General features: G+C 53.3%; 1 protein-coding gene across 1 annotated transcript; it reads left to right on the top strand.

Annotated features, from left to right (window-relative positions):
* The first annotated feature begins 4241 nt into the window (after positions 1-4241).
* TNNC2 (troponin C2, fast skeletal type) lies at positions 4242-6845 on the top strand. The gene is made up of 6 exons (XM_045528326.1): positions 4242-4327; positions 5617-5677; positions 5785-5928; positions 6013-6127; positions 6278-6414; positions 6687-6845. Exons 1-6 carry the CDS (start codon positions 4325-4327, stop codon positions 6716-6718), a joined length of 492 nt encoding a protein of 163 aa, XP_045384282.1. The 5' UTR covers positions 4242-4324; the 3' UTR covers positions 6719-6845.
* Positions 6846-9730: the final 2885 nt, after the last annotated feature.

Genomic DNA, 9730 nt, shown 5'->3' with positions numbered 1-9730 from the left:
TCTTCCTGCCGCCGCCCCGCCTCCTGCCCCGCCCGCTCCCCGAGCCGCCGAGAATCCCGGGCGCTTGGCTGCAGGAGGGCCTCGGGAATCCTGGCTCCGCCCGAGGGAGCCCCAGGCCTCCTGCGGAATCCTGCACAATCCCGCCCGGCGCGGGACCTCCTTGACTCCTCCCTCCCCGCCTGGAGACCCAGGTCTGCACAATCTACCCCCCTGATTTCCCCCCAGCGCTTTTCAACTTTACGAAGTGATTATGTGACATCAGGGAGCCCTTTTCTCCCGTGAAAAAGAAAACTGAGGTCAAGAGAAGATGCGTGATTTGAGTTGGAATCTGACCTCGCTAAGCCTAGGTTTTCTTATCTGTAAAACAGGGACCATGATACTAAAACTAATTTTGCCACTTTTGTAAGAACCCTAGCCGAGGCCGGGCGCGGTGGCTCACGCCTGTCATCCTAGCACTTTGGGAGGCCGAGGCGGGAGGCTCGCTTGAGGTCAGGAGTTGGAGACCAACCTTCGCAAGAGTGAGACCCCGTCTCTACTAAAATTGAAAAAATTAGCGTGCATGGTGGCGTGCCTGTAGTCTCAGCTACTCGGGAGGCTGAGGCCAGAGGATCACTTGAACCTAGGAGTTTGAGTTGCTGTGAGCTAGGCTGGTGGGACGGCACTTTAGCCAGGGCGACAGAGCGAGACTCCGTCTCAAACAAAAACCTAGTCCAGTGCCTGGCATAGAACAGGGGCTGATGAAATGATCAGTTACATAATGATTATTGTTTCTACAGTGTGCACAGGTTTTCACAATCTCATTTGACCCTCACACATGGGAAGTAGGCAAACGGGAAAACTGAGACCCAGAGAGGCTGAGTTACTTGGCCAAAGTCACACAGCTTGCCAGAGGTCCCGATTCTGGCGCCTTGGAGCCCAGGTGCCCTGGGTTCCGCATACTGTTCTTTTCGGATGTGGCAGGCCTGGTCATTTCAGCAGATCTCTGGAGCTCTGTGTTTCATCTTTTATCCTCAGAGCAGGAGTAGGTCAAGAAGAGTTTATTGTGGTTTCCTGTCAGAAGGCCTGGATATCAGTCCTTAGCAGGGCAGATTTTGATAGTTGTACGATAAAACAAAATCAAAATCTCTCTGATAGTAGCTCCTGCCCTTTTTGGGTAGCACAGGAGAGAGGGGTGGGGGACATAGTTTTGAATGAACAGAAGGTATTTCTGTTCCCTGCCCTCCCTATGAGCAGAAGGGCTGGGCCTCTCATTTTTTGAGGTTCCAATGTGTCCTACGTCCTGTTATAGGCATTTTACATATTGTCACATCTCACCCTCACAACATCCTGAAGAAGAGACTGTTACTCGGCAATAATGGGCCATTTTCAAGATGAGGAAACTGAGGCAAATTGACTTCCTCAGGATCCATATCTGGGAAATAGGTGAGCTGGGATTTAAACCCAAATCTGTGTAATTGATTTCAAAGCTCTAATTACTTTTCATTTGGCTCACAGGCAGGGCGTTGGGGCAAAAACATCATTCATTCATTCACCACTCATTCATTCACCAATCACTGGCTGAATTTGACTTGTCCTTTGGTATATGCCTTGCAAGTCTCGGTACAAAGCTGGTCTTCATAAAACCATGGATTGTCAGAGCAGGAGAGTTCCTCAGAAATCTGATTAGCACTTCCATTTTACAGACAGTTAGCCTGAGGCTTAGCAAGGGTAAGGGGCTTATGCTGGGTCACACAAACAGGGGCAGAACTAGGAGATCTCTTGATGTCCTGTATTCTCCACCGCTCTTAAACTCTGTACGGATATTTCCCTATGGCCTACCTGAAAGATGGTCATCTGTCTCCTGCTTGTGTATACCCAGCGACAGGGAGCTCATTACCACCTGAGGCCACCTGTTCCCATTATTGTTGAACTGTGCCTACTAGGAAGTTCCTCCTTATATTGAACTAAATGCCATTGGGTTCAGTTATTCTTACATAGAATACAATATTTATTGAACACCTGCTTAGTGCCAAGTGCCGGGTGCTGGGAAATTCAATGGTGAACAGGAAACGGTCTCTGGTCGGTGGAACTCAGAACAGATTGTGATCATACATAAGGCATGCTCAGTGCTATGACTGGAGACCTCCCTGGACGCACCTGGCCTGGGCAGAGAGGAGGAGGGATTCTGGAGGAAGTGATGTTAAAGCTGAGAAAGATGATAGGGAAGTAGGAAGGTGAAGAGAGGGAAGATGGGAGTTTCTGGCAGAAAAAGCAGCATGTGCAAAAGCCTGGATGTTTACAAAGGGTAGTGTTTGGGGCAGTATTTAGGTATTTACGTCTGACCAGAACAGAGCAGCATACGAGGTGGGGAGGGGAGGGGCGTGAGATTAAAGAGGCTGGTGGGACCTTGCTTGGCCACACAAGGAGTTTGGACCTTGTCTATTTCCCTAAATAAACAAAACAAATTAATGACCAAGGGAGGGCTGAGGGTTCCACATCCTCTGTTCCAAAGGGACCAAGTGGTTCCAGTGCTTGTGTCCAAATTGGAAACTCCTGGGTGTCGCTCCTTGGCCCTCCACCTGACCGGGCAGGCCTTACTTAGCCTGGCCTGGCCCTGCCGAGCTTTCCTTGGGAATGTCTATATATAGGGGGTGGGGGCAGCCCAGTTGCCACTGTCCATCTGCCTTCCTTGGTGTCCAGCTCCCCCTTCCTGGCCCCAGATGCTGTTCTCAGTTGTCTCAGTGCCCTTTCTGTCACTTAGCCACTGTCCATGAACCTTGCCTACTCCCCGGGGCCCAGCCCAGAGCTTCTGGATGCTCAGGGTGGGCTCCGGGCTCCTTTTGGACTTGGTCTGCCCCACCCTTTACCCTCCAGATGACCAGCTGGGCTCCTCCAGATTTCCTCACTGAGCTCTGTCTAGGCAGGGGCCGGTTGCCCCTTTACCACTTAAAGAACCTTCCCCTGCCCGGTCCCCATCCCCTCAAAAATGAATCCCAAATACCCTTTCCCTGGAGAAGGTAACTTTGGGAGATGCTTTCATTGACTATTTCTCCTCCAAATACACACCGTCTCCCTCCATCCATCCATACGCTTCTTCTGGACAGGTCCCCCAAGGACTCTGTCCCCACTTCCCCCCAGGCGGGATTCATAGTAAGAATCGCCATCATGACTTTATTTTATTTTATTGTATTTTTTGAGACAGAGTCTCACTCTGTTGCCCGGGCTAGAGTGCCATGGCGTCAGCCTAGCTCACAGCAATCTCAAACTCCTGGGCTCAAGCGATCCTCCTGCTTCAGCCTCCTGAGTAGCTGGGATTACAGGCATGCGCCACCATGCCCAGCTAATTTTTTCTACATATTTTTAGTTGTTCAGCTAATTTCTTTCTATTTTTAGTAGAGACAGGGTCTCACTCTTGCTCAGGCTGGTTTCGAACTCCTGAGCTCAAACGATCCGCCCACCTCGGCCTCCCAGAGTGCTGGGATTACAGGTGTGAGCCACGGCGCCCAGCAGCCTTCATGACTTTAGACTTTTATGATTTATAAAGCTCTCCAGTCAAACGGGGGTGATAACAGTTGCTATCTCACAGGACGAGTACTAGACGAGATCATGTGGTTAAAATGCTTAGCACAGTGTGTGACACATCATAGAGGTTCAATAAACGGTGGCCTAGCTATCACTTCCTACCACTTCTGTCCTTTTTCCCTTATCATGGTTCAAAGACAAGACATTCCGTATGCCAAGCACCAATGCCATGTACCTGGCACAAGCTAGGTGACTTATACTGGGCTCCTATCTCTAAGGTCTGTCTGTGAAGGAGACCCCACAGAGAGGTCCATCTCACATGCGAGGAAGCTAGGCTCTGAGCAGCATCACCACCTGCCCGAAGTCACATAGCTCGCTGAGGCAGGCCCGGGATCCTGGGTTTCAGACTTCAGGGCTGTGCTCTTCCCATTCCACCATGCTGCTATTCTGATCGTCCTTACCCATCTTGCAGCCAGTGTGCTTCCTTGGCGGGGAGGGGTGGTGGTGGCTCTCTAAGGGAGGGGAGCAGGGCAGGCCCTCCTCACAAGAATCTAGGACATCAAGTCCTGCCACCTGCTCAGAGGCTTAAATTTCCCTGCAAGGGCCCTTGGCTAAATTAGGTAATGGGCTAGGACTCTGGGAGGGGTGGGGCTCACTGACCCCAGGATCTGATTGGGCAGGGTATCCAGTGCTGGGGAGCAGGAAGGTGGGAGGAGAGGGTGACCCTATAAATCCTGGGGGGCTGGGGTGGGCCAGGGCATCTTTGGATGCTGGAGTGCAGAGGAGGTGGACCACAGCAGAGGAGTCCCAGTGACCAGCAACCATGGTAAGGACAAGAAAGGACTCGGCTCCTTCACTTGCTGGAGCATTCTGGGCTTCCTTCAAGCCAGACTTGGGTGCTCTGTAGGGCAGTATCTTGGATGTTTGAAGTTGGAATATGAAGGTTCCTGGAACCCAGGTGTCTTGGAGGAGGCCTAGGAAGAAGGCCTTTGACTTCTCTTGCAAGGGGAGGGCTGGGTGTTCCAGGGATCGAACCTCAAGTCTTGCAGATTCCCTGCCCACCTCCTGAGACTTCCAGCAATGTCATTCGTAGAGCTTTGAGGGGCTCTTAGCTTGTCTGCTTCATAGTAGAAATGGGGACCCTGAGGGCCGCCAGTGGCAAGGGTGGGCTAGAAGCCCAGCCAAACCTTCCTGCTGTCACTGAGCGAGGAAAAGCTCCTCCAGAAGGTGGGAGACCTGCAGGTCCTGGAGCCAGCCCGAGTGCAGGGCTCCAAGAGCCGGAGGGTGACTGGGAAGGGGCAGAAGAGGACAGACCAGAGTTAGAGACCACAGCCTCCCAGAGAGGGGTCTGATGTGCGGCTGTTCCTTTGAGATCCCCTCTCCCTACTTTACTTCAAGGAGTAACTAGACCCCGGAGGCAGCTGCTGTTGTCCATGCCTGACTAAAAATAGCCCACCCTCCTGGCATGCAGAAAGGGGAGGGGAGGAGGGAAGGGGAGAAGGAGAAGGGCTGGCTGCCAGTCCGCTGAAGAACTCCTTGGACGCCTGACCCCTTCCTCACCGACAGCCTTGGTCCAGAGCCGTCAACCCAGATGGCCTGGCTGGGATGCGACCTGGAAACTGCCCCAGAAATCTTATTTTCATGCCAAGGCCTCTATCACATTCTACCCAGCACGAGGTCTTTACTCCAGTGACTGAATCATAAGAAGGAAGCTTAAAATCTCCATCTATGCAAATTCTCTGTGCCAAGGGATGATGTATCCGTCTCTTCCTGGTGGTCCCAGTGCCTGGTCCACAGCCTGACACTTAGCAGGTGCTCAGTAACTTTGCGTTGCATTATTATTTACTTGAGAACAACCATTTATTGGGCAACTATTAAAGTACTAGGCACCACCGGGAGCTAGGGAAATCCGGAAAGTCATGCTGGAAATGGCCCTTTCACACCCTGACTTCATCTTGTCCCTGAAAAGCTGCTAAGAGATGCAAGCACACTAAGTGACTTGCCCAGTGTCACTGGGGGGGTTCTGACTTGCCCTCTAATTGACAAGTGGGAAGGGTTGGGCATAATGTGCTCCGGGGCTGCCCCTTCAGCTCTGACTCTGTGTTTCTCCTGCAGCCGACACAGACGGATCAGCAGGTCGAGGCCCGGTCCTACCTCAGCGAGGAGATGATCGCTGGTGCGTGGGCTGGTGTTGGGGTGCGGGGAGCGCGGGGGAGTAGGCGTGAGGCTGACGGTCAGTGGGCCTCACCTCAGCCCTCTGCTCTTCCCCTCCACCCCCCGCAGAGTTCAAGGCCGCCTTCGACATGTTTGACGCTGATGGTGGTGGCGACATCAGCGTCAAGGAGTTGGGCACCGTGATGAGGATGCTGGGCCAGACGCCCACCAAGGAGGAGCTGGACGCCATCATCGAGGAGGTGGATGAGGACGGTGAGCGGGGCCCCTCCGAGGCAGGGAGTCGTGGGGAGAGGCGGGGTCTGGGCTCGGGCTCAGTCCCCCGCCTGTGGCCCTCAGGCAGCGGCACCATCGACTTCGAGGAGTTCTTGGTCATGATGGTGCGCCAGATGAAAGAGGACGCGAAGGGGAAGAGCGAGGAGGAGCTGGCCGAGTGTTTCCGCATCTTCGACAAGTGCGTCGGGGCCTGGGAGCCGACGCGGGGCCGCGCGCTCCGAGCCAGGCGGGCGGGGCAGGGGGTCCGGGCTGGGAGTGCGGGACGGGGGTCGAGCGCGGCCAGGGGGGCTGCCCCGGCGCTGAGCCCTCGCTGTCCTTGGGCCCGAAGGAACGCAGATGGCTACATCGACGCCGAGGAGCTGGCTGACATTTTCAGGGCCTCTGGGGAGCACGTGACGGACGAGGAGCTCGAATCCCTGATGAAAGACGGGGACAAGAACAACGACGGCCGCATCGACTTCGACGGTGAGGGCCGTGGGACCTCAGGGAGAGGGAGCGTCGGGGGCGGGGCACCCCTGCGGCCGGCCAGGGTGCGGGTGGCCTTGGCCTTGCGGGTGGGGCTGGGTGTGACCCGACCAAGTTCCTCCCCCTCGCCGCCTACGCGCGGTAGGGAGCTCTGGGCGGCGGGGGCAACTTTTCAGTTAAGGACTAGGCACCTCCGGTGCGAGGCCGGAGCCCTGGCCAGGCCTCTGCGTCCCGAGTGGACCGCTGACTCCCTGCCCTGCCCTTCCCCGCAGAGTTCCTGAAGATGATGGAGGGTGTCCAGTAAAGAGCGCGCCGTCGCCTCCACCGAGATCCAGCGCCCCTCCAGCGCGGGCGGCTCCCTCCCGGGGTCGGTTCCCGCTTCACCAGGGAGGCGCGGTCCCTTCTGGGCCTGGGTCTGGAAGGAATAAAAGTCAACCTTGCAAAGCTCTTGGCCTGAGTGAGGGGAGCACGGGGGGCAGCGGGTCTCAGGGCGGCCTGGCTGGGCCGCTGTCCAGGGCGCCACCCTGGTGGGCGCCACCCAGGGCTCCCTGGAGTGGGGCAGGTTCACAGCCCGCGACCGGCAGCTGGCGCCGGACACCGCAGCGCCGCGGACGCGTGGCGGTGGCGCCTGGCGCTGGAGGCTGCTGAATCATCATGACCCTGCGGCCCCCCGGAGGGGACTCGTGACGGCAGGAAGCTAGAACCCAGGGCAGAGGGGTGAAGCTCCTTCACTTCCCCACCGTCCTTTTCTGGAACCTTTGGGTCTTGGGGGCCGTGGTTGCCACCTTCTGTAGGCTACTGGGCTGGGGACACGGGGAGTGGGTGTCAGTCCACGCCAGGCAGCACTGTTTCTGCTGACCTACTTCGTTCTTCCCAGCGCGCACTAGGCGCTCAGTACTGGCGACGGTAGGGAGGGCGGAGGCACAGCCCCGAAGGTTTTGATCACATTGTCACCCTGGATCCCTGCCTCAGTCTGGTGTCCCTGCCTTCAGCCCTCTCCGGTGTGCTCACCGGAGGGCCGTCAGCATGATCTAGTTGAGACAAAATCTGTCTACACTGTTGAGAGTCCTTCAGGGCTCCCCGTTGCTTCTGGAATCAAATGCAAATTCCTTCCACTCCCTTCCTCCCTCCCCTGCTTCCCACGTCCCTGGCGGGGCTCCAGCCACGCCGCAATTTATTCCTGATATGGACCTGGAGTGCGTTTTCAAGCCCTTGGGCCTTTGTACATGCTGTTTGTCCTCTCTGGAATGCCTTCCTATAAGCCTGGCAAATTCTTCAACGTACCGGATCCAGCTCAGACACCATCTCTTCCTTCATCCCTGACCCCACTGGCTGCAGCTCTATCTCCCGTAGTCCTTTGTATATAACAGGTGACAGATCATAGCTAATTAGGTGTAGTGATAGTTTAGCTTTAGAGTCAGGCTGCCTGAATTTGAATCCTCACTGCTTGTGACAAACCACCCTGTGCCTCAATTTCCTCATCTGTAAAATGGGCATTATGATAGTATTTACAGGTTGTGAGAATGAGTTAGTGTGTACAAAGTGCTTAGAACAGTGTCTGGCACATAGCAAGCATTTAATAAATGCTAGCTATTATTAAAATCATTATCATCATCATTCTTTTTTTTCTCATGTCAATATATTTAGAGGATACAAATGCAGCTTTGTTACATGGATATATTGGACACCAGGCACCATTCTTTTTTTGTTGTTTTCTTTAGAGACAGGGTCTTGCTCTGTTGTCTGGGCTAGAGTGCCACGGAGTCAGCCTAGCTCACAGCAACTTCAAACTCCTGGGCTCATGCGATCCTCCTGCCTCAGCCTCCAGAGTAGCTGGGACCACAGGTGTGTGCCACCAAGACTGGCTAATTTTTTTCTATTTTTAATTGCCCAGCTAATTTCTTTCTATTTTTAGTAGAGATGGGGTCTTGTTCTTGCTGCATCTGGTCTTGAACTCTTAACCTCCAGCGATCCTCCTGCCTTGGGCTCCCAGAGTGCTAGGATTATAGGTGTGAACTACTGTGCTGAGCCTTGCCCAGCTCTTGACAACAGTAGTTAACCTCCTCCCAGCCATTCATTTTACAGGTAGCCAACAAGATCTTTCTAAAGACAAATGTGGTCATGCCATTGCCCTACTCAAGGCTCTCAAGATAAAGCCCAAGCATTTTAATATGGCTTTACCGGCCATGGTGTCCTGACATCCATGTTTTCTTCGCCAGCCTGCCTTCCTCCCCTTTTCACCATACCTTTGAACTTTTTGCAATCCAAGGAACGTGCTTTCTTACATCTCCTTCAGGGCTCAATCCCCTTCTCCAGAAAGCCTTCCCTCACCCTCCTCTTCTTCATCAAGCACTCCACTTCTGAGCTTGCATAGCAACACATGAGGCTAGTACCCAACACTTAGTGAGTGCTTGTTATGTGCAAGGCACTGTCCTAAGGTCCTTTAACTATCCTATAAGGTAGGTGCTAACATTATTTTCATTTTACCAAGAAGTTAAGTCTGACTGCCCAAGTGTATACAAGCAACATGGGGGTGGCCCTGGGATTCTAACACAGTTCTCTGTCCACCTACCTGGTCTGAGCTCTTAATTAATGCTCTGTATGGTGCTTAGTTTACCCTGTTGATAGGTCTGTCTACCTCCTAAACTCCAATTTCTTTGAGGGCAGGGCCGTGTCCTTTTCTGTTTTATTCCCAGCCCAAAGCAGAGAGCTTTTACCTTGCAGGCATTGAATAACTGTGTTGAGTGATGGGAATACTAATAATCGCAAACTCTAATATTTCCTGTACTAGGCCTCTTTTTGTTCCAAGTGTCAGAAATCTAAATCAAACTGAGCTAAACCAAAAAGGGATTTGTCTGTTCGTGGTATGAACTGGAGGCCAGAGTCTCAATGTCATCTCTCTCCAATTCCCAACTATTTGTCTCTGCTTGGCCTTCTTGCATCTGGCTGTCTCCACCAGCAGCCTAGACTGACTCCCTCTTTTAGCAACCCCATTAGTAAAGTAATTTTACTGTTATTAATTCCAGAGAACACTGGTTCTAAAGTAGAGTTTAGAGTTGGGTCCCTATAACTGACACAAGGTAGGACATGTGACCGTCTAGGGGACCAAACACCATGACCAAGGACATGGAAAGGCTTCCCTAAGGCAGAAAAGAATACGTCCACCACCGTTAGCATTTATTAAGAACCACTTTTGCATCAGGTTCTGAACCCTGCCTTTCTCAGGCATTCTCTAACCTGATTTTCAAACTTGACAGTAGCAGAACCTGGAGAGCTTGTTGGGGCCAAGAATTTGCCTTTCTAACAAGTTCCAGGT

Source organism: Lemur catta, chromosome 17 (genome assembly GCF_020740605.2).
Source record: "Lemur catta isolate mLemCat1 chromosome 17, mLemCat1.pri, whole genome shotgun sequence".
NCBI classification, from domain to species: Eukaryota; Metazoa; Chordata; class Mammalia; order Primates; family Lemuridae; genus Lemur; species Lemur catta.
The sequence above is the reverse complement of the archived record's forward strand: the minus strand, read 5'-3'. Positions and strand labels throughout refer to the sequence as shown.

Bases quoted from the DNA above. Each gene is read 5' to 3' on its own strand.
- TNNC2 (XM_045528326.1), top strand. The intron at 5,678-5,784 runs GTGCGTGGGCTG...CACCCCCCGCAG, and splicing joins CAGCGAGGAGATGATCGCTG to AGTTCAAGGCCGCCTTCGAC. The intron at 5,929-6,012 runs GTGAGCGGGGCC...TGTGGCCCTCAG, and splicing joins CGAGGAGGTGGATGAGGACG to GCAGCGGCACCATCGACTTC.